Source organism: Mustela nivalis, assembly GCF_964662115.1.
Source record: "Mustela nivalis genome assembly, chromosome: 10".
NCBI classification, from domain to species: Eukaryota; Metazoa; Chordata; class Mammalia; order Carnivora; family Mustelidae; genus Mustela; species Mustela nivalis.
The window spans coordinates 33,715,574-33,740,958 of NC_139029.1; the positions used below are offsets into that span (position 1 = coordinate 33,715,574).

General features: G+C 40.4%; 1 protein-coding gene across 2 annotated transcripts in view; it reads right to left on the bottom strand.

Moving 5' to 3' along the window:
* The window catches only part of TESK2 (testis associated actin remodelling kinase 2), a 133,105-nt gene that overhangs the window by 105,626 nt on the left and 2,094 nt on the right, over nucleotides 1-25,385 (bottom strand). Inside the window, exons 1-2 of one of the 2 annotated variants that reach the window (XM_082687279.1) lie at nucleotides 2,041-2,196; nucleotides 1,584-1,894 (exon numbers count right to left, since the gene is read on the bottom strand). In XM_082687279.1, the coding sequence (XP_082543405.1) occupies nucleotides 1,584-1,805 (222 nt within the window). In that variant the 5' untranslated portion in view covers nucleotides 1,806-1,894; nucleotides 2,041-2,196. Of the gene's footprint in view, nucleotides 1-1,583; nucleotides 1,895-2,040; nucleotides 2,197-25,385 lie in introns of those variants that run through there. The other variant, XM_082687278.1, reaches the window with a different exon arrangement.

The following is a 25,385-nucleotide window of genomic DNA, read 5'->3' on the forward strand; positions in this document are numbered from 1 at the left end:
CTCTCTGCCTACTTGTGATCTCTATCAAATAAATAAATAAAATCTTAAAAAAAAAAAACAAAACAAATAAAAACTGTATGTGTCAGTATATATGTGTGTATATATCTTCTTTTTTTTTTTTTTAAGATTTTATTTATTTATTTGACAGAGAGAAATCACAAGTAGATGGAGAGGCAGGCAGAGAGAGAGAGAGGGAAGCAGGCTCCCTGCCGAGCAGAGAGCCCGATACGGGACCCAATCCCAGGACCCTGAGATCATGACCTGAGCCGAAGGCAGCGGCTTAACCCACTGAGCCACCCAGGCGCTCCATGTATATATCTTCTTATATGTATACACAAAATTCTATATATGTATATAAGATGTATATGTCTAAGCAGAGAAAAGGGTCCAGAAGTATACATATCAAATTATTAATAGTGCAAAGAGAGAGAAAGAGAGGGCGGGAGGGTAAAAGAGACTCCTGTATTATTTGAGGTTTTTTTTTTTTTTAAAGATTTTATTTATTTTATTTGACAGAGAGAGAGATCACAAGTAGGTAGAGAGGCAGGCAGAGACAGAGGGGGAAGCAGGCTCCCTGCTGAGCAGAGAGCCCGATGCGGGGCTAGATCCCAGGACCCTGAGATCATGGCCTGAGCCGAAGGCAGCGGCTTAATCCACTGAGCCACCCAGGCGCCCCTTATTTGAGGTTTTGATCAGTATGTCAGTTTTATAATTAAAATAAAAGATGTTAACAGTTTTGTTTTTTTTTTTAATTTCATTTATTTGACAGAGATACAGTGAGAGAGGGAACACAAGCAGGGTAGTGGGAGAGGGAGAAGCAGGCTCCCCACCGAGCAGGGAGCTCCCAATGCAGGGCTCGATCCCAGGATCCTGGGACCATGACCTGAGCCAAAGACAGATGCTCGACGACTGAGCCACCCAGGCACCCCAATAGTTGTTTTGTTTTGTTTTTTTATTAAAACTAGAGCCTTTATAAATGTCTCTGGAGAGATGGGAGAGGAAAAACAGGATATAAATAACCATTATATACAACTCCCAATGGTAAAATTCTCCCACCCACCCTTTCCTCAAAGTGTCTGAGGCAGAGTTTAGGCACCACCAAGTAAATACAAAAAATATTCAGGTTCTAACTACAGGCGCTGATGAAAAATGGGCAGGTCAGGCCTCCCGGGCATAAATAGAAGGAGTAGATATGATGTAAACCACACAAGAATCTCCGTCTTCAGGGTGATTCCAATCTGTTGGCTGGCTCAGGCCATCCCCAGAACCCTCCTGAGTTCTCCTGTTGTTGAGTGCATCTGGGAGCACATGCACTGAAGACTCCAGAGTCCCCACCAGCAAGCAAAACCCAGTTTCCTTCCCAGGGGCACACCAAGGAACAGGAAGAGTGCAGCACTGGCCAGGCCCACAGCCACCAGCAGTCCCAAAGCCAAAGGAGAGGACAGTTTAGAACACTAATCAAGATCCATAGCACCCTCACCCCAATTAGGTAAAGCCTATGTACTAATTATACACAGTTATCAACTTGGCAGTAAAGGTGGTTATCAATAAGCCAAAATGAAAAAAGCAGAGGCATCACTCACCTTGAACACTTCAGAGAAGAAGCCAGACCCTATTTTTTCACAGGTGAAGTCATCCAAACGTGTCAGTCTAGAAAAGGCACTTATAAGAGCTCGATATGAAGATGGCCAAACTCTTCCCACTTGGGTCATATTCCCATCTCCTCCACCACCTCCTTCAAAATCTTCAAGACGCTCCACACGTGGAGGAAAGCCTGCAATTGAATTCCGTTTGCTCCGATCCATAGTCTCAATAATCACTTTTTTCTTCTTTTAAGAAGGAACTCCACACATAATAAAATTTTGTTGAGTTTTACTTCTCTTCCGGTTTGACACTAAATGAGAGATCAGAAAGGTATGTCACTAAAACTATGAATGATTACATACATGCAAATTAATGAATTATCAACGTAAAAATATTTCCTCTTTCACGTTCTAGCTCTTGAATTTCATATTTAAAAAAAAATACTTTATGGGGCACCTGTGTGGCTCAGTGGGTTAAGCCTCTGCCTTTGGCTCAGGTCATGATCTCAGGGTCCTGGGATTGAGCCCCACATCAGGCTCTCTGCTCAGAAAGGGCGCCTTCTTCTCCCTCTCTCTCTGCTGCTCTGCCTACTTGTGATCTCTCTCTCTCTTTCTGTCAAGTAAATAAATAAAATCTTTAAAAAAAAAAAAACCACTTTACACCTTTACCCTCAAAAAATACTTATATATTTAAAGCCCAAGACATAGTCAGTCTTTAATATGAGTAGACTATAATAAAGATCATCAATTACATTCTAAAAAACAAAATAACATGGGTGCCTGGATGGCTTAGTCATTAAGCATCTGCCTTCGGATCAGGTCATGATCCAGGGTCCTAGGATCAAGCCCCGCATCAGGCTCCCAGCCCCCACGGAAAGCCTGCTTCTCCCTCTCCCACTCCCCTGCTTGTATTCTCTCTTTCAAATAAATAAGTAAAATCTTTTTAAATTTTTTTTCAAAAAAATAAAAGCATATGTTCATACCAATGCCTTTCATAGCCTACATTACATAATTTTCTCTTCATTTGAAAAATTAAGTCCAAATATATCAAACAATGATGAATATTTTATACCATAAAATTGTATTATTTTATTTCATTTAAAGATTTTACTTTTATTTATTATTAGACAGAGAGAGAGCAGGAGGGAGAGGGAGAGAGAATCTGGAACTGACTCAGCACTGAGCACAGAGCCAGATGAGAGGCTTGATCCCACAACTGTGAAATCATGACCTGAGCTAAAGCCAAGAGTTGGAGGCTTGAATGAGCCACCCAGGCACCCCGAAATTAATTTTAAAAGAAGAAAACACAAAAATTTTAAAAGAAGAAAACCAGGGCTCCTGGGTGGCTCAGTGGGTTAAGCAACCGGCTCTTTTTTTTTTTTTTTTAAGATTTTATTTATTTATTTGACACAGACACAGTGAGAGGGAACACAAGCAGGGGGAGTAGGGGAGGGAGAAGCAGGCTTCCTGAGGAGCAAGGAGCCCGATACGGGGCTCATCCCGGGACTCCAGGATCATGACCTGAGCTGAAGGCAGACGCTTAAAGACTGAACCACCCAGGCACCCCTAGCAACCAGCTCTTGATTTCTGCTCAGGTCATGATATCAGTGTCGTGAGATCAAACTCAGTGAGGAGTCTGCTTAAGTTTCTCTCTCCCTCACCCTTTGTACCCCCACCCCCTGCTCACACATTCTCTCTAAAATAAACAAATCTTTAAAAAAAAAAAAAAGAAAAAGAAAACCATTATCTAAAAGCAACTTAAAAATTTATTACTAATTAAACAGTACAGTCTAGCAGAAATGACTATTGAAGGCTCCATTCCATCTGGTGCAGTGATTAAGAATAAAAATGCAAACCCATGTTTTCTTTTAGCCATCTCTCCCTACTTCTACTTTTTTCCAAGAGGAAAACAAGGGTGACTGTAATTTGGACAGAGACAGAGAAGGGGAAAAAACTCAACTTTAGAAAAATAAATTACAAAATACCAAAGTTAAAACTATATAAAGCATAGATGCCTCTGAAATTACTGATTGGATTATATCTACTGACTTCTTCATTTTGAATGAAATACGCTATTAACCTCCATGATGCTCTCAATTTTTCCTGGCGGGGGGCTCGCAGATTCTTTTCTCTATTCTAAAGCTAGACAGAATTGCTCATTGCAGCTCAACAGGTCTGAGAGGAGGTAAGGAATATCTAATAGCAACTAAACTGGTTTGGTTGGAGCTCTTACAAGTTTCATGACAGCATAATAGGCTGAAATTTTTGATATTTTTATTTTGAAAAACAAATAACTTGTACCTTGGCTCATGAAACTTTCCAAGGCAGGGAGTATTAATTTAAAAGGCAGGGATGTCTAGGTGGCTCAGTAGGCTAAGTGTCTGCCTTTGGCTCAAGTGATGACCCCAGGGTCCTAGAATAAAGTCTCACATCAGGCTCCTTGCTCAGTGGGGAGCCTGCTTCTTCCTCTGCCTGCTGCTCCCCCTGCTTATGCTCTCTCTCTCTCTCTGAAAAATAAATAAAAACTTAAAATAATAATAATAAATAAATAAATGGTATATGCTTATAGAAACTCCTGCACATAAGCATAGGGGACATGAACAAGGATATTCATTTCAGGGGTGCCTGGGTGGCTCAGTGGGTTAAGCCTTTGCCTTTGGCTTAGGTCATGATCTCAGGGTCCTGGGATCAAGCCCTACATCAGGCTCTCTCCTCACTGGGGAGCATGCTTCCCCTCTCTCTCTCTCTGCCTGCCTCTCTGCCTACTTGTGATCTCTCTCTCTCTCTCTGTCAAATAAATAAATAAATAATATTTTTTAAAAAAGGATATTCATTTCATTTCATTATTGTTTGTAATAAACATGGGGGAGGTACTGCCCAAAGTCAGGCTGTAGGAACAATAAGAAAGTGCAGAATATTTTTCAATGAAATATACAGCATCTACAATGAATGAATTCTATCTAGCAATGCAGAAGTATTTCAAAAGCAGTATGAAGTTGGGTGGGGAAGCAAGTTGTAGTTAGTGGTATAATTAAAATTTAATTTAAAAATTTTTAAGATTTTATTTATTTATTTGAGAGAGAGAACGCACATGTGAGAGCATGAGTAGGGTGAGGGACAGAGGGAGAGGGAGAAGCAGGTTCCCTGCTGAGCAGAGAGCCTGACTCAGGGATTGATACCAGGTCTCTGGGAGCATGGCTTAAGCTGAAGGAAGCTGCTTAATGGACTAAGACACCCAGCCATTCCCCCACAAAAATTTTTAAGTTAAAAAAAAGGAGGGAAGGTGCCTGGGTGGTTCAGTCAGTTGAGCGGCTGCCTACAGCTCAGGTCATGATCCCAGGGTTCTGGGATCGCTGCCCCCCCCCCCCACTGGGCTTCTGGCTCGGCAGGGAGCCTACTTCTTCCTCTGTTGCTGCTCCCCCTGCCTGTGCTTGTTCGTTCTCTCTCTCTCTCTCTCTGTCAAACAAATAAATAATAACCTAAAAAAAAAAAAAAAAAAAAAAGGAAGTGCAAAGAAAGCTGGGGGAGCAAAACTTAGGAGGACAAAAAAAAAAAAAAAGAAACAAAGATGATAAAAAGAAACAAAGAAGGACACTACACATGATAAAGGAAACAATTCAACAAGAGGATGTAACAATTATAAATATTTCTGCACCCAGCATGGGAGCTTCTAAATACATAAAGGAACTATTAACAGACATAGAGGAAGAACTTGACAGTGATACAATAATAGCAGGAAACTTTAACACCCTACTTACATCAACAGATAGATCAGATATAAAATCAACAAGGAAATAGTGTCTTTGAAGGACACCTTGGACCAGATGGACCTATCACATATATTCAGAAATTCAATAAAAAAACAGTGGAATACACATTTTTTTCAAGTGCTCATGGAACAATCTCCAGAACAGATCACATGTTAGGCCACAAAACAAGTCTCAAAAAATTGAAAGACTGAAATCATATCATGCATTTTTTCTGACCACAACAGTATGAAACTAGAAATCAATAACAAGAAAGAATCTGGAAAGAACACAAATACATGGAAGCTAAACGACATGCTAGTAAACAATAAATGGGTCAACCAAGAAATTGAAGAAGAAATTTAAAAATACATGGAGATAAATGAAAACAAAAACACAACTGTCCAAAATCTTTGGGATGCAGTAAAAGCTGTTTTAAAAGAGAAGATTAGAGCCATACAGGCCTACTTTAAGAAGCAAGAAGAATCTCAAATAAACAACCTAATCTTACATCTAAAGGAGCTAGGAAAAGAAGAACAAAGCCAAGCCAGCAGAAGGAAGATAATAATAAAGATGAGTGTAGAAATAAGTGAAATTGAAACTAAAAAATAGAACAGATTGATGAAACCAGGAACTGATTCTTTGAAAAGATCAACAAAATTAATAAATCTTTAGCTAGACTCATCAAAAAATGAAGAGAGGGGACTCAAAAAATCAGAAATAAAGGAGAAGAAATAAAAACCAATGCCAAGAAATACAAAAGACTGGAAGAGAATATTATGAAAAATTATATGCCAACAAATTGGACAACCTAGAAAAAATGGATCAATTCCCACAAACACATAACCTAACCAAAACTGAATCATAAAGAAATAAGAAAATTTAAACAGACTGATAACTAGCAATGAAATTGAATCAGTAATCAAAAAACTTCCAACAAACAAAAGTTCAGGACCAGAGGGCTTCATAGGTGAATTTTATCAAACATTTAAAGAATGTCCTATTCTTTAGGCTCAGTCAGTTAAGTCAGTTAAGCATCTGCCTTTGGTTCAGGTCATGATCTCAGGATCCCAGAATGGAGCCCCACAGTAGCCTCCCCACTCAGCAGGGAGTCTGCTTCTCCCTCTGCCCCTCCTCTGCTCATGCTCTCTCACTCTCTTGCATTCTCAAATAAATAAAATCTTAAAAAAAAAATACATGACTGAAAAAATGTGAAAAAAATGTGAATCTCGTTTTTTTAATTTTTAAAAAATTTTTCTTAAAGATTTCATTTATTTATTTGACAGAGAGAGAGATATCACAAGTAGACAGAGAGGCAGGCAGAGAGAGACGGGGAAGCAGGCTCCCTGCTGAGCAGAGAGCCCAATGCTGGGCTCAATCCCAAGACCCTGAGATCATGACCAGAGCTGAAGGCAGCAGCTTAATTCACTGAGCCACTCCGGTGCCCCCAGATCTCATTTTAAAGAGACTACTTGATTCAAAAGACTACACTCTGTTGATCAAGAATAATTAGTTTTGGGGGCACCTGGGTGGCTCAGTTGGTTGAGTGGCTGCCTTCGCTCAGGTCATGATCCCAGGGTCCTGGGATCGAGCCCCACAACAGATTCCCTGCTCAGTGGGGAACCTGCTTTTCCCTCCCCCTCTGCCTGCCACTCTGCCTAACTGGTACTCTCTACCTCTCTGTCAAATAAATAAATAAAATCTTTTAAAAATAATAATAATAATAATAAATTTTCCCATGACAAGATGGCTCCATCCATGCTTCTCCTGACAATCTGAGGATCAGAAGGACTGTCCATGATAAATGGACCACATTTTATAGAAAGCACATTGTTTCCAAGGTAATCTGGGAAACATTGCAAAGTCTATACCTTTAGTAAGGATAGCACTTTGTTTGCCTGGGGCAATGGAAAAAAAAATAAATACTATCAATGTCACTAACAAGGGACTACTACTCCTTTGATCTTTTGCCTTGAGTTCTCCCAAAATCATTGTACTGGCAATGTGGCACAGCTGGGATCCCCAACTGCACCTTTATGATATGAAAACTGGTATATGTTTGAAGTCTTTCATCCAGAAAAAATGCAAAATTATTGTCCATCCTGGTCAAGAAATGAAACTATTTGTATTGGAAATGTTAACAATTAAGTTCACTTATTTGAAAACAATTTTACGGAGCTCCTGGCTGGCTCAGTCACTAAGTGTCTGCCTTCAGTTCAGGTCATGATCCCAAAGGCCTGGGATAGAGCCCCACTTTCTGCTCAGCAGAAAGTCTGCTTCTCCCTCTCCCACTCCCCCTGCTTGTATTTCCTCTTTCACGCTCTCTCTCCGTAAAATGAATAAATAAAATCTTAAAAAAAAAAAAACAATTTTACTATGGAAAGATTTATGAAATAAATTTACTATTTATTATAAATGTACACAGTTTTATTGCCTTACATGGCATCATAGGATTTTCCTAAATACTGTTAATATATTAAGAATTGCTGTTATAGGGCGCCTGGGTGGCTCAGTGGGTTAAGCCGCTGCCTTCGGCTCAGGTCACGATCTCGGGGTCCTGGGATTGAGTCCCACATCGGGCTCTCTGCTCAGCAGGGAGCCTGCTTCCTTCTATCTCCCTCTCTGCCTGCCTCTCCATCTGCTTGTGATCTCTCTCTGTCAAATAAATAAATAAAATCTTTAAAAAAAAAAGAATTGCTGTTATACTAATTCACTTGAATAACTCTTGTATGTCTAAGTGCTAGTGAAATTCTATAACAGGGATTTTCATTTTTTTAAGATTTTATTTATTTGAGGAGCACCTGGGTGGCTCAGTGGGTTAAAGCCTCTGCCTTCAGCTCAGGTCATGATCCCACAGTGCTGGTATCGAGCCCCACATTGGGCTCTCTGGTAACAGAGAGCCTGCTTCCCCCATCTCTCTGCCTGCCTCTCTGCCTACTTGTGATCTCTGTCAAATAAATAAAAACAAAATCTTAAAAAAAAAAAAAAAGATTTTATTTGAGAGAGAAAGAGAACATAAGCAAGAGGAAGGATAGAGAGAGAAAGACAAGCAGACTCCCCGCTAAGCGGTGAACCTGATGCAGGGCTCAATCCAAGGACCCTGAGATCAGGACCTGAACCAAAGTCAGTTGCTTAACCATCTGAGCCACCAGGCACCCCCAGAGATTTCCTTTTATAATAAGTTTTTATTACCAACAATCATGATTAAATTAAGGCATTTTCCAAAAAAAAAGAATAGTTTTCAGCATGTAAAACTCTGGTATTCTTTTTTTTTTTTTTTTTTAAAGATTTTTTTAATTTATTTATTTGACAGAGAGAAATTACAAGTACACTGAGAGGCAGGCAGAGAGAGAGAGAGAGAGAGAACGAAGCAGGCTCCCTGCCGAGCAGAGAGCCCGATGCGGGACTCGATCCCAGGACCCTGAGATCATGACCTGAGCCGAAGGCAGCGGCTTAACCCACTGAGCCACCCAGGCGCCCCAAACTCTGGTATTCTTAAATGAAAACTTGTGTGATCTGCTTCACTAAAAATATTTCAAGGGGAAACAAGGGACATGTGAAAATTTACAGGGAAGAAGGTCCTTGTCAGGGAGAAGTTATTGTCACAATGGTGAGGGTGTGGGGTGGGCACTACTGGCATTTTAGTGGGCAGGGTCCAGGGAAGCTAAATGTCCTACAATGCACACAACAGTCCTGCACAACAAAGAATTGTCCTGCCCTAAATGCCAGTAAATGCCCCCACTGAGAAACACGGCGTTAGAAAAGCTTCATCAGTTTGACATGAAACTAGGAAATAGCCTTTAGCATTCTTTCAAAAAAATAACAAAATTATGTTGCTAGCAAGGACACAAATCATTTTTTAGTAACCGTATTCTCAATTTCAATACTTAAAACCTGCAAAGTTCAAAACTTTTGCTTTCTTTTTCTACGTAAGTATGTCTTTTCAAAGGTTAATTTTTGGGGCACCTGAGTGGCTCTGTATCTTTGGCATTTTGAACCTACTCTTAATTTCAGCTCAGGTCATGATCTCAGGGTCCTGGGATCTAGACTCAAAGGCACCATCTCCCTCTCCCTCTGTCCCTCGTCCAAGTCACACGTGCACACTCTATCTTTTTTTTTTTAAGATTTTATTTATTTATTTGACAGAGAGATCAAAAGTAGGCAGAGAGAGGGGGACTGCAGGCTCCCTGCTGAGCAGAGCACCCGATGCGGGACTCAATTCCAGGACCCCAAGATCATGACTAGAGCCGAAGGCAGAGGCTTAACCCACTGAGCCACCCAGGCACCCCTCTCTCTCTTTTTTAAATAAATAAATAAATAGACTATTTTTTTAAAGGCTAATTTATACTGATATTAGAATTGATTTATTTTTCACAAAGAAGGTATAATTAACAGCTTTGGGGAAAGTAATCTGAAAAGCTATCAATAAAAGAGTAAGCTAAATAATCTATACCCAGTATTATATATCATATCTTTCCAAGTAGTAATTCCATAAATGATTTTCCAGAAAATCAAGGAAAACTTTTTAGGACTCTCAGTTAGATCATACTAACACCTGAAATGCTTCTGGAAATAGTAACTGCAGCCACCATTTACCATGGGCCATGCATTCTACCAAGTGTTTTGCATATGCTATCTCTAGTATTTATGACATTACAAAGTAGGTATTATTTCTAATTTAAAAAGTACAAAATTGGGCGCCTGGGTGGCTCAGTGGGTTAAGCCTCTACCTTTGACTCAGGTCATGATCTCGGGGTTCTGGGGTCAAGCCCTGCATCAGGCTCTCTGCTCAACGGGGAGCCTGTTTCCCCCTCTCTCTCTGCCTGCCACTCTGCCTACTTGTGATCTCTGTCTGTCAAATGAATAAATAAAATCTTAAAAAAAAAATTTAAGGGATTTTTTAAAGATTTATTTATTTATTTATTTGAGAGAGAGAGAGAGAGCACGCATGCATGCGAGCATGGGGGAAGGACAGAAGGGGAGAGAGAGAGAATCTCAAGCAGACTCCGCCCTGAGCACAACCCCACCCTGAACACAGAGCCCGATGTGGGGCTCGGGCTCACAATCCTGAGAACATGACCTGAGCCAAAAATCAAGAGTCAGATGCTTAACTAACTGAACCATCCAGGTGTCCCAAGCCTTCCATCATTTAATCACATTCTACAGACATAAAAAGTGGCATTGGTTTAAACAGATGTCTAAAGATGGATGCCAAGCTCACAGAGAAAATATGCCAACTCCCAATCATTCTTCTTTTCCATTCTAATATACAGGATTTGCTGTTTCTTACCCCTTCATAAACTTCACAGTGGTGGAGTTGAAATAAAATCCTGAAACTGTCAACCAATAGCAGGCAGGACATGGAAAGTGTCAACCAGCAACCAAAAATTTTCAATATCCATTCAAATATAGAATCATGGGGGCACAAAGTTGGTAATGAAGTCCCACAAGGTGAGTAAAAAGGATTGCTGAGATCTCAGTGGACTTTTATACTCTGGGTATAAAGAGTAGAGAAAGAATAACAAATAATACCCTAACCATACATTTTCTTTCTATTATCATTAGAACTTTTAAAGTCAAACTAAAACAAGATTGGAAAATAAATTTTTTTTTTAAAGATTTTATTTATTTATTTGAAAGACGGAGATCACAAGTAGGCAGAGAGTCAGGCAGAGAGAGAGAGAGAGGGAAGCAGGCTTCCTGTGGAGCAGGGAGCCCAATGCGGGGCTCGATCCCAGGACCCTGAGATCATGACCCGAGCCAAAGGCAGCAGCCCAAACCACTGAGCCACCCAGGCGCCCCGGAAAATAAATTTTTAATTAAAAATTTTTTTAAAAATAAAACAAAGATTGGTGATAGGTAAGATATGGCCCAGAAAACTGGCCATTTTCCAGAATAGGAATACTGACAAGTGCATTAGCTGTGTATCAAGACCAACCACATGGCAAATCTACCTGACAGGTCTGCTCAGCTGCTATCCTTTCTATGGACCAACATAGCAAATACAGACACATTTCAGGATGACTGCCTAATTTAAAATAAAAGCAATACTGCTGAACTTGCCATCCTACTGTGAAATAATGAGTTGCAGTTTCCATTCAAACCAAAGGCAATCTAACATAAAAACTGGCATCCCCTATTTAATTAGCCATGAATTACACAATGACATATATTGCTGTCAGACAGATCAAAAGCCAGTTCTTAAAACTGTATTATCTCTTTCAGATAAACATCTTATCTGCTGTTTTAACTACAATGTACCAGGCCTTAGGTCATGACATAAAACAGAAACTTAGGTTGAAAGTTCTAAAGACATTTAGATTAACTAATCCAATCTTTTGATCAATCCAGGAATCCATACCCCTTTGTTAACTTATTCAAATGTTAATTGGGTTCCTACTAGGTACAAGGCATTATGGTAAGTGCTATAATATTTATTGAGCATTTACAACAATCCACACAGTCTTACAAGTGCTTTATATGTTTAATATTCATAACAGCCCTACAAAATAGATACCATTATTATCCCTGTTTTATAAATGTGGAAACAAAGATGCAAAGGAATTAACCTGTCCAGTTCTTACAGCGAAGAAGTCACAGAGCCAGAATTCAAATCCAGAGCCTATACTCTTTTTTTTTTTTTCCCCAGAGCCTATACTCTTAATCCCTATACTACTGTCTCTCTGGGATAAGGATACAGAAAACCAAATAAAACATGACTCAACCCCTCCAGGAGCTTAGTCTCCCCCTGGAAACACAACTGTAAATCAATGAGTACAATACAGTGTGACAATTGCTAACGACAGATTAGAAAGAAGGAGGGCTTAATTGAGGCACTAACATTGAAGACAGAGAATTTGGAGAGAAGATAAGTGGGACTTTAAAATGGTAACTAAATGAAGTAGGAGGTATGAGAGGTACTTAGGATGACTCCAATTTTAACTAAAAGCCTTGCCATGTTTCAGATTTGGGTGACTGGGGGAAATGAATAGGCATTCACCAAAAGGAGATTTGTGAATTGATTCAAATTTACTCCTGGTCTTACTGAGTTTGAGATGCCTAAAGAAATACCAAGTAACAACATTTAGGAAGCAGTTGAAGATAGCACGCTGGAGCTCAGAAGAGAGGATTAGCCTGAGAGTATGAGTAATAGCAAGTATTTACTGAGTTGCTACTATGTGCCAAAGCCCAGTCTCCTTCTTTGTAAGTGAGATAAATGAGATACCTGATCTCAAAAGTGAGATCAGATAAGAGGTGAAGGGAACACCAACATATACAGGACAAAACAGAAACAAAAGAGGTAAAAAATAAAACCAAGAGAAACTATGTCACACAAGCCAAAGGTGGAAATGATTAATATATCAAATACCACAGGTATTCAAATAATATGAGAAAAAGTGTCCACTGGATCGAACAGTACAGAGGCAAGAGTCAACTCAGCCTACTGAAAAAACACCACTAACAACTCAGTAATTCCTCCAGTGGCTTGTTTTATTATTAGACAGTTCTCTTTTTTTTTTTTTTAATTTTTTATTTTTTATAAACATATATTTGTATCCCCAGGGGTACAGGTCTGTGAATCACCAGGTTTACACACTTCACAGCACTCACCAAAGCACATACCCTCCCCAATGTCCATAATCCCACCCCCTTCTACCAAACCCCCTCCCCCCAGCAACCCTCAGTTTGTTTTGTGAGATTAAGAGTCACTTATGGTTTGTCTCCCTCCCAAACCCATCTTGTGACAGTTCTCTTTTTTTAAGATTTGTTTATTTGAGAGAGAGAGAGAGCATGCATGCATGAGCGAGCAGGAAGAGGGAAAGAGGCAGAGGGATCATGACCTGAGCCAAAATCAAGAGTGAGAGGCTTAACTGACTGAGCCACCCAGGTGTCCCTATTATTAGAAAGTTCTATTAAAAAGAAATAATCTTTTCAAAGAAACAAAAGCATAGAGGGACGCCTAGATGGCCCAGTCAGTTAAGAGTCTGCCTTTGGCTCAGGTCATGATCCCAGGGTCCTAGGATCAAGTCCCACATCAGTGGGACTGCCTCCCCACCACCACCTGCCACTTTCCCTGCTTGCGCAATCACAGGCTCACTTGCTCTCTTTCTCTCTTGCTGGCAAATAAATAAAATCTTCAAAGAGAGAGGAAAGAAAGAAAGAGAGAGAGAGAGAGAGAAAGGGAGGGAGGAAGGAAGGAAAGAAAAGAAAAAAGAAAAGGGAAAAGCATAGTGTCCTATTCAAATTCTGAAATTAAGAGTTATAATGACTAGGACACCTGGGTAACTCAGTCAGTTGAACAGCCGACTCTTGATTTCAGCTCAAGACATGATCTCAAGGTCCTGGGACAGAGCCCTGTGATGGGTATGGAGCCTACTTAAGATTTTCTCTCTTGGGGCACCTGGGTGCTCAGTCATTAAGCATCTGCCTTTGGCTCAGATCATGAACCTAGGGTCCTGGGATCGAGCCCCACATTAGGCTTCCTGGTCGGCAGGAAGGCTGCTTCTCCCTCTCCCACTCCCCCTCTCTTGCTGTGTCCCTCTCTGTCAAATAATAAATAAAATCCTTTAAAAAAAAATTCTCTCTCTCTCTCGCTCTCTCTTTCCCTCTCCCCATCTGCCCCTCGCCTAGTTCCTGTGCATGCTCTATCTCTAAAAAAAAAAAAAAAAAAAAAAAAAAAAAAAAAGAGCTATAATGACTAAATATAGTAATGACACTAGACTGAATCCTGATTTAAAGAAACTAGGTATAAAAGACATCTGTTGAGGGGTGCCTGGGTGGCTCAGTGGGTTAAGCTGCTGCCTTTGGCTCAGGTCATGATCTCAGGGTCCTGGGATCGAGTCCCACGTCGGGCTCTCTGCTCGGTGGAGAGCCTGCTTCCTCCTCTCTCTCTGCCTGCCTCTCTGCCTACTTGTGATCTCTCTCTGTCAGATAAATAAATAAAAAATCTTTAAAAAAAAAAAAAAAGACAGCTGTTGAAATTTTAATAAGGACTACTATTAGATAGTAGAAAATTATTTTTTTATATTTTTAATTTTTTAAAAAGATTGTATTTATTTATTTGAGAAAAAGAGAGCATGGGCAGGGAGTAACAGAGTAGAGAGATAAGCAGACTGCCCACTGAGCAGGGAGCTGGATACAGGGCTCAATCCTAGGACCCAGGGATCATGACCTGAGCCAAAGGCAAACGTTTAACCAACTGAGCCACCCAGGTGAAGCCACAACAAAGAAAATTGTTTTTATTTATTTTTTTAGTAATCTCTACACCCAGTGTGGGGCTCAAACTCACAATCCTAAAATCAAGAATCACATGCTTTCCAACTGAGCAAGCCAGGCACCACGATGATAGTAGAAAATCATTATTTTGTTTAAGTGTGACAATGACATTAGGATTATATAAGACTATTTTGGGAGAAACAGAGGTGAAATAGCATGTTTGCATTTGCATTAAAATATATCAGAAAGAGGGCGCCTGGGTGGCTCAGTGGTTTAAGCCGCTGCCTTCGGCTCAGGTCATGATCTCAGGGTCCTGGGATCGGGTCCCGCATCGGGCTCTCTGCTCAGCAGGGAGCCTGCTTCCCTCTCTCTCTCTCTGCCTGCCTCTCCATCTACTTGTGATTTCTCTCTGCCAAATAAATAAATAAAATCTTTAAAAAAAAATATATATATCAGAAAGAGATGTAGCAAATTTCACAAAAGGTTAACAACTGGGGCGCCTGGGTGGCTCAGTGGGTTAAAGCCTCTGCCTTCAGCTCAGGTCATGATCCCAGGGTCCTGGGATCGAGCCCCGCATGGGGCTCTCTGCTCAGCAGGGAGCCTGCTTCCTCCTCTCTCTCTCTGCCTGCCTCTCTGCCTCCTTGTGATCTCGGTCTGCCAAATAAATAAATAAATAAAATCTTAAAAAAAAAAAAAGGTTAACAACTGTTATATATGGGAGATGGATAAATGGGTGTTACATTTTTCTCATAATAACAAAGACAAAAAGGCTTCACAAACAAAAGATAAATATTTTGTCAATAAAAACTCGAGGGACGCCTAGGTGGCTCAAGTCAGCTAAGCATCTGCCTTCTTCTTAGGACATGATCTTGGGGTCCTGGGATCGAGTTCCCCCTTCAGACTCCCTGCTCAGGGGAAGAGTCTGCTTTTCCCTCTCATTGTCCCCCTCTGTGTTCTCCCTCTCTATCTCTCAAATAAATAAATAAAATCTTTAAAAAGAAAATCCAGCACATGAATATAGGTATACCTTATTTTACTGTGCTTCACAGATACTGCTTTTATTTTTTTTTTCTCCAAATTGAAGTTTTAGCACTCCTGCATTGATTAACTCTATTGGCACCATTTTTCCAACCGCATTTTCTCACGTCATCTTTCTCTGTCACATTTTGGTAATTCTCAAAATACTGCAAACTTTTTCATTATTGTATTTATTATGGTGATCTGTGATCTTTGATGTTACTAATTGTCTGGGGACACCACAAACTGTACCATGTAAGATGGAGAACCTAACTGAATGTTCTGTGTTCTAACTGCTCCACCAACCAGCTTTTCCCTCTTTCTCCCTCTCCTTGGGTCTCCCTATTTCAGGAGACACAATATTGAAATGCGGACAGTTGGGCGCCTGGGTGGCTCAGTGGGTTAAGCCGCTGCCTTCGGCTCAGGTCATGATCTCGGGGTCCTGGGATCGAGTCCTGCATCGGGCTCTCTGCTCAGCAGGGAGCCTGCTTCCTCCTCTTTCTCTCTGCCTACTTGTGATCTCTCTGTCGAATAAATAAATAAAATCTTAAAAAAAAAAAAAAAGAAATGTGGACAGTTAAGTTTGACTTTCAAGTCTTATTAGTTAAAAAACACATTTTATAAAGCTACAGCTGCTATAGGAAGTGACTCCTTTGATGGATCCAGGCAAAGTAAATTGAAAATCTTCTGGGAAGGATTCACCATTCTAGATGCCAATAAGAACATTTGTGATTCATGGGAAGAGGTCAAAACCACAATATTAGCAAGAGTTTGGAAGAAGTTGATTCCAATCCTCATGGAAAAATTTGAGGGATTCAAGACGTCAGGTGGAGGATGTAACTGCAGACAGGGTAGAAATAGCAAGGAAACTAGAATTAGAAGTGGAGCCTGAGAGGGTGCCTGGGTGGCTCAGTCAATTAACCATCTGCCTTCAGCTCAGTTAATGATCTCAGAGTACTAAGATCAACCAGGGCAGGCTCCCTAACCCCCCTCCCCCTCTGCCCTTCCCCCTGCTCATCCTTGCACTCCCTCACTCGCTCGCTCTCTCTCCCATGTCCTCTCTCAAATAAGTTAAATCCTTAAAATAAATAAATAAGTAAAATAAAATCTTTTTTTAAAAAGTGGGGGCACCTGGGTGACTCAGTTAAGTGTCTGCCTTCAGCTCAGGTCATGATATCAGGGTCCTGGGATTGGGCTCCCTGCTCAGCGGGGAGTCTGCTTCTCCCTCTCCCTTTGTCCTCCAACCCCCTGCTCATGCTTGCTCTCTCTCTCTCAAATAAATAAATAAAATCTAAAAACAAACAAACAAACAAAACAAACAAAAAATCTTTTTTTAAAGTGGAGCCTGAAGCTGTGACCAAGCTGTTAAAATCTTGAAATAAAATTTACTTTTTATAGATGAGCAAAGAAAATGGTTTCTTGGGATGGAATCTATTCCTGAAGGTGCTGTGAAGATTGATGAAGTGACAACAAAGGATTTAGAGTATTATATGAACTTAATTGATAAAGCAGCTGCAGGGTTTGGCAGGATTGACTCTAATTTAGAAAGAAGTACTACTATGGGTAAAATGCTATTAAACAGTTTCACATGACACAGAAGAATCGTTCCTGCAAGTATGAGAAAATTAATTTGGCAAACTTCACTGTTGTCTTATTTTAAGAACTTGCCACAGCCACCTCAACCTTCACCAACCACCATGCTCATCAGGCAGCAGCCATCAACATCAAAGCAAGACTCTCCACCAGCAAAAAAATTATGACTTGCTGAAAGCTGAGATGATGGTTAGTATTTTTTAGCAGTACAATACAGTCAGCCCTTGAACAAAAAGTTTGAACTGCATGGATCCACTTATAAAGGACTCTGATAAATATGATACAGTACATAAATGTATTTTCTCTTCCTTATGACTTTCTTAACATTTTCATTTCTATAATTTACTTTATGGTAAGAACACGGTACATAATAATAAAGGGGCACCTGGGTGGCTCACTCTGCTGGGTGTCTGACTCTTGATTTTGGCTCAGGTCATGATCTCAGGGTCCTACAATCAAGCCCCAAATCAGCTTCATACTCAATGCGGGTCTGTCTGAAATTCTTTCTCTCCCTCTCTCTCTATCCCTCACCTCCCTTATTTTGCCTGTGTGCTCACTTGCTCTCCCACTAAAATAAATAAATCTAAGGCGCCTGAACCTAAGCGAGTCCTGGGATCAAGTCCCGCATCAGGGTCCTTCCTCAGCGGGGAGCCTGCTTCTCTCTCTGCCTCTGCCTGCCACTCTACCTGCTTGTGCTCTCTCTCTCTCTGACAAATAAATAAAATCTTTTTTAAAAAATTTACAGTATGTAAGAAAATAAATAGGCCATTCAGATTCTATACTTTCTATGTAAAAGCATGTTCATTTTTTCATTCACTCAATCAACAAACATTAATTTAGTACCTACTAGGGGCCAGGCACTATGCCAAGCCATAGAGCATTGGTGATGACAATATGGACATATACACAAAAAGCACAAGAAGAATTCTAAGCAGATACATCCCAAATGTTAAAATTGGCCAATAACTTTTAGAATCTTGGAAGATGTGAATAATTTGTATCTTTTCCTTTACAACCACCTCTACTTTCATATTTGACATTAATGAAATGCATTAATTTTATAATCACACACACACACACACACACACGTGAGGTATTCTCCCAACATACAAATTCCTACCAGTCAGCAGAAATAAAACACCCATGGTAAATAATGTATAAATTTGCAAATTATAGCTAATGTGAAAGCAAAACAATTTTTGAGAACTTTTAATCAGATTCTAATTATAGAATCCTAGTATAGGGGGACCTGAATGGCTCAGTTAGTTGAGCAACTGCCTTGGGCTCAGGTCATGATCCAGGAGTCCTGGACTGAGCTCCACATCAGGCTCCCTACTCAGTGGAGAGTCTGCTTCTCCCTCTCCTTCGGTCCCGCCCCCAACTTGTGTTTCCTCTCTCTCTCTCTCTAATAAACAAAATCTTTTTTTAAAGTTTACAAAATAAAATTAAATTAAAAAAAAAAAAAAAGAAAGAAAAGGGGCGCCTGCATGGCTCAATGGGTTAAAACCTCTGCCTTCGGCTCGGGTCATGATCTCAGGGTTCTAGGATTGAGCCCCGCATTGGGCTCTCTGCTCAGCAGGGAGCCTGCTTCCCTTCCTCTCTCTCTCTGCCTGCCTCTCTGCCCACTTGTGATCTCTGTCTGTCAAATAAATAAATAAAATCTTAAAAAAAAAAAAAAAAAAGAATTCTAGGGGAGTCTGGGTGGCTCATTGGTTAAGTATCTGTCTTCAGTTCAGGTCATGAACCCAGAGTCCTGGAATCAAGACCGCATCAGGCTTCCTGGTTGGCGGGAAGGCTGCTTCTCCCTTTCCCACTCCCCCTGCTTGTATTCCCTCTCTCCTGTGTCGCTCTCTGTCAAATAAATAAATAAAAATTTTTCTTTAAAAATTTTTATTTATTTATTTGACAGACAGAGATCACAAGTCGGTAGAGAAGCAGGCAGAGATAAAGGAAGGAAAGCAGGCTCCCCGCCGAGCAGAGAGCCCAATTCGGGGCTTGATCCCAGGACCCTGGGATCATGACCTGAGCTGAAGGCAGAGGCTTTAATCCACTGAGCCACCCAGGCACCCCAGTAAACAAAATTTTAAAAAAAAATTTTAAAAAGTGGGGTGCCTGGGTGGCTCAGTCGTTAAGTGTCTGTCTTCAGCTCAGGTCCCGGTTTGAGCCCCACATTGGGCTCCCTGCACAGCGGGAGGCCTGCTTCTCCTTCCCCCATTCCCTCTACTGTGTTCCCTCTCTGGCTGTGTTTCTCTCTGTCAAATAAATAAAATCTCAAAAAAATAAAAAAATTAAAAAAAATTTTTAAAGTTAAAAAAGAATTCTAATACAAAGAATAAAACTAAAGTATGCAAAAATACTTCAGGATTTCCACAGTGCCTACTTTTGAAAAAGATCCCAGGCAAATTGTCCAAGGAAAACACTGACCACAATATCAATACCACCAGTTTTCCACACTGCAGAAAGAAAATTATGTCACTGTATTCCACTTAAGAAAGAGGAGATGACAGCCTCTACACAATTTATCCAGAAGACAAATTACTAAATAACACCATATTTCATCTATAGAATGATTTACAGTTTATAGTTCACAAAATATTTTGACCTTCAAAATAATTGTTTTCTTGTTCCCACTGGATAGATAAAAAGTGGAGGATTAAAATGGAGAAGGCCTTTCTAACTATGACTCAAAATCCAAAAGCCATAAAAGAAAAGATTAAGAAATTTGTCTACATTAAAAAAAAAAAGAAATTTGTCTACATAAAAAAGAAAAATCTGTTTGCATAAAAATACACCTAAGGGGCGCCTGGGTGGCTCAGTGGGTTAAGCCGCTGCCTTCTGCTCAGGTCATGATCTCAGGGTCCTGGGATCGAGTCCCGCATCAAGCTCTCTGCTCAGCAGGGAGCCTGCTTCCCTCTCTCTCTGCCTGCCTCTCCATCTACTTGTGATTTCTCTCTGTCAAATAAATAAATAAATAATCTTTAAAAAAAATAAAAATAAAAATACACCTAAAAGTTTTTCATGGATATAAAATAAAAGAAGTCAGAAGACAAATATCAAAATGGGAAAATATTTATAATACATACCACAGAAAAAAAATCTATCATATATACATGAACTATATTAAGTATATATGTATGTATGTACACACATATAATATATAAAGACATAGAAATCAACAGAAAAGAGACCTATGACAACATTTAAATAAAAATTTAAACAGGTAGTTTACAGAAAATGAAATATGAATAACTCCACATAAAAAGATGCCAAACTTTAACATAATTTTTTAAAACTTAAAACCACTCTGAGGTACCATTTTTCTCTATCAGACTGGCAAAAATTCAACTTCAATAACAGCAAAGTGTAATTCTAACAGTGCTGATCCTAAAGCCAGAGTGCTTAGTTTCAATTTCTACCACAGTACCTATATGATTTGGGCAAGTCTCTTAAATTCTCTTCCTGAATTTATTAACCTAAAAAATAAAGATAATAATAGTACCTATCTCAAAGGAATATTAGTAAGCTTAAATATATATGTATAAAAATATATGTAAAGCAGTCTGAATAGTACCTGGCACATAGCACCTTTTAAGTATAATCTAAGATAGAGTTAATGATGGTGAGTTACAGGCAATGTATATTAAAACATCCTCCAAGGAAAGCAATTTGGCAAAATTTCATAGTTATAATTTCTTTTTTTTTTTTATTTATTTTATTTATTTGACAGAGAGAAATCACAAGTAGATGGAGAGGCAGGCAGAGAGAGAAATAGAGAGAGGGAAGCAGGCTCCCTGCTGAGCAGAGAGCCCGATGCGGGACTCGATCCCAGGACCCTGAGATCATGACCTGAGCCGAAGGCAGCGGCTTAACCCACTGAGCCACCCAGGCGCCCCAAAATTTCATAGTTATAAATGCATATATCCTTTAACTTTAACTTAGAAATCCCACTTTCTGGGGCACTTGAGTGGTTCAGCGGGTTAAGCACCTGCCTTAGGCTCAGGTCATGATCCCATGGTTCTGGGATCAAGCTCCACCCAAGCTCCCTACTGAGCAGGGAGTCTGCTTCTCCCTCTCCCTCTGCCCATCCCTCTGCTCATGCTCTGTCTCTCAAATAAATAGAACTTGAAAAGAAAGAAAGAAAGAGAGAAAGAAAGAAAGAGAGAGAAAGAAAGAAAGAACGAAAGAAAGAAAGAAAGAGGGGTGCCTAGTTGGCTCAGTCATTTAAATGTCTGCCTCTGGCTCAGGTCATAATCTCAGAGTCCTAGGATCGAGCCACGAGTAGGTCTCCTCACTCCATGGGGGAGACTGTTTATCCCTCTCCTCTGCCACTCCCTGTTTGCACTCTCCCGCTTTCCCTCTCTCTGTCAAATAAATAAAAAAAATCTTTTTTAGAAAACCAATTAAAAATTTTTTTAAATTATCACAAGTAGGCCTCTAACTGAAAAAACCACCCACTCTGAGTACTAGCAAAAACAATACTAATGAGACACACTGAAGTCATCCATATGATGACTTGAAAATAGTATAATACCCATTGTTGGTCCAAAACATTCAGCATCACCCACACTATACATTGTAATAATTAGGCTTCATTTACTGGAAGAAGATGAAATGCTCATAAAGGCCCTTATCATAGATTTCAAATTCCAATGCGGTGTTCATTTTGCTGAGCAATGAAGTGTACAACACTAAGAATATATCTATAAACACTTCCACACAGGGAAAAAAGATTAAGTCAGCTTTCTACTCTAAGTAAACCAAGGAATGAGTACATGTAAATATGCAATTTTCCTTTCACAATTAACATAAGCACAGGGATGCCTAGGTGGCTCAGTCAGTTAAGACTCTCCCTTTGTGGGACGCCTGGGTGGCTCAGTTGGTTAAGCAGCTGCCTTCGGCTCAGGTCATGATCCCAGTGTCCTGGGATCGAGTCCCACATCAGGCTCCTTGCTTGGCGGGGAGCCTGCTTCTCCCTCTGCCTCTGCCTGCCTCTCTGTTGCCTATGCTCGCTCGCTCTCTCTCCCTCTATCCCTGACAAATAAATAAAATCTTTAAAAAAAATTTAAAAAAAAAAAAAAAAAAAAAAAAAGACTCTCCCTTTGATTCAGGTCATGATCTCAGGGTCCTGGATGAGTCCCACAGCAGGCTTCTTGCTCAACACGGAGCCTGCTTTTCCCTCTGCCTGCCACCATCCCCCTGCTTGTGTGTGTGCTCTCTCTTTCTGACAAATAAATAAAACATTAATAAAAAAATTAACATAAGCATAAAATGTTACTGGGGATTCTGGGGTAAAGAGTCCTTAGCTTAGTCTCTCAACATATATACACTTTTAAACAGAATTAAATAGGCCTACCATATACCAAATCTCAAAAGATTTTTGTTTGAGACCGTCCCAAATATATATCTGTATGAGAGAGTAAGATATCATAGATCCAGGGCACAGGAACTTGACATTAATTCACACAAACATCTGTATCACCTAGTACTACATTCTTTTTTTTTTTTTTTTTTAACTTGTCAGAGGGCAAGAGCGTGAGAGAGCACAAGCAGGGGAAGCGGCAGGCTCCATGCTGAGCAAGGAACCTGATGAGAGATTTGATCCCACCACTCTGGGATTGTGACCTGAGCTGGAGGCAGGCGCCTAACCGACTGAGCCACCCAGGTGTCCCCCAGTACTACTTTCTAACAAGTAATAAAGAACCTCTAATTCAATCCTGGGTCCCTCAGGTCTGAGCAGCCCCCACCTATAGAACCCACTATCTCCTCTTTTCCATTTCCTGCTATCATACTAGACAATTATGATATCCATACTATTGACATATTCAGCACACTTCACAGCCCCCCACAACCTCCCACTAATTCAATAACCTATACTTCCATTCCCCTTCAACAGCATTATAATAGTTATATCTTAGAGCTTTTGGAGGTTTTTTGTTTATTTGTTTAAGATTTTATTTATCTGACAGAGAGAGAGCACAAGCAGGGGGAGCTGGAGAGGGAAAGGGAGAACAGGCTCTCTGCTGAGCAGGGAGCTAGATGCTGGGCACAATCCCAGGACCCTGGGATCATGACTTGAGACAAAAGCAAACGCTTAACCGACTAAGCCACACAAGCACCCCTATACCCTGTTTTTTTCAAATCTTGAAATAACAAACTCTCAGCTGTCCCATTCTGTATTTCTTTATTATTATATATTTTTTAGAAATCTCTACACCAATTGTGGGGCTCAAAATTACAACCTCAAGAGCCGCACACTCCTCCTCTGACTAAGCCAGCAAGGCACCCCTCCCATTCTGTATTTCTTTTTTTTTTTTTTTAAGCTTTTATTTATTTATTTGACAGAGAGGTCACAAGCAGGCAGAGAGGCAGGCAGAGAGAAGGGTGGGGGGAGCAAGCTCCCCACCAAGCAGAGAGCCCGATGTGGGGCTCGATCCCAGGACCCCCAAGATCATGACCCAAGCCAAAGGCAGAGGCTCAACCCACTGAGCCATCCAGGTGCCCCCATTCTGTATTTCTTAAAGAACCTGGTCTTCAACCACATTTGTTTTTGAAAGAATTTATTTATTTATTTGACAGAGGGAGACACAGTGAGAGAGGGAACACAAGTGGGTTGGGGGTGGGAATCAGAGGAGGAGAGACAGGTTTCCCACTGAGCAGGGAGTCTGATCTGATGCAGGGCTCCATCCCAGGACCCTGGGATCATGACCTGAGCCTAAGGCAGACTTTTAACAACTGAGCCACCCAGGCACCCCTCAACCACATTTCTGGTTGTCTCCTTATTCTCCAAGTATACTGGGCCCTCTGAAGGATTTCCTTCTTAAAACCCCAGCTTGGACTCTCAGACTCCACCATAACTCCCACAATATCACTAGCACTGTAAAGTTACTCTCCATCTTATCTTCTCTTCTTATATATTCCAATTCTGGATCAACCCAACCTTATCTTTTCTGCACTCCCACTCCTAAACTGCTGGGAATAATGCAAAATCCATGCTACTGGGCCCCTTACAAACATATTATATCTAACTTTTACTGGGCCCACAATGTGGTCAGCAATATTTTTTTTATTCTTAATCTATTTTCATTTTCCATTGAAGATTTTCATGGTCCTAATACTCACTGTAGCTCCTCAGTCTCCAGAAATAAGTGACCTCTCTAAAGGTAACTAATCACATCAAGAAAGTAAGACCATCTGTCAAATCCCCCCACCTTCTTTTCCTTCTACCACACCATTATCCTTCTTAACTTCTAACCTTTTAGTATCAAAAATGAAATGCCCTGGAGCCCACTCATGCTCTCTCTCACTATCTCTCTCTCTCTCAAATAAATAAATAAATAAATAAATAAATAAATAAAATCATTTTAAAAAATAAAAGAATGAAATACCCAAGATATTTCCTAGGTAAATTTTCCCTTCAACCTACAAAACTGTTTCACTGATACTTTAAAAAAAGGGGGGGGGGGGGCCTGGGTGGCTCAGTGGGTTGAGCCACTGCCTTCCGCTCAGGTCATGATCTCAGGGTCCTGGGATCGAATCCCGAGAGTCAGGCTCTCTGCTCTGCGGGGAGCCTGCTTCCTCCTCTCCCTCTCTCTGCCTCCCTGTCTGCCTGCTTGTGATCTCTGTCTGTCAAATAAATAAATAAAATCTTAAAAAAAAAAAGTGCTATAGTGGAAAGTTCATGTTCTTGCCTGCAGTCTTCCCAGTTGTAAAAGAGGAATACTGATACCTACACCACAAGGCTGTTGGGATCTATAAAGCATCTTTACAGTACCTGACATAGAATATATTCTCAATAAAAATGTTACCATCAGCTCTCTTTCACAACCACACTTGCTGAAAGAGTAATTTTACTCACTGCCTCCTATTTGCTCCTCAATCCATCATGATCTATTGCTTGCATTTCCACCATTGCACAAGTCAAAGTGTCTTTTAGAGGAAACAAGTGATCTCCTAATTGCCAAATTCAGTGGTTTCCTTCTAATCGTCATTCTACTTGAGCTTTGCAGCACCTGACAGTGACGGTCATCCCCTCCCATCTTGAAACCCTTCTTCCTTTGGTCTCTATTATAATACTATTCTGTTCTTATTCTTGTCCCATTCCTTCAACCTCTCTTTCTCCATGTCTATTACCCTTCAAACAATGATGTTCCTTCTGGTCCATAACCCTTTTCGTCTCATCTTTCAGTATTACCATCCCATACTAAGTCTTCAAATATATCCCTGTTATATT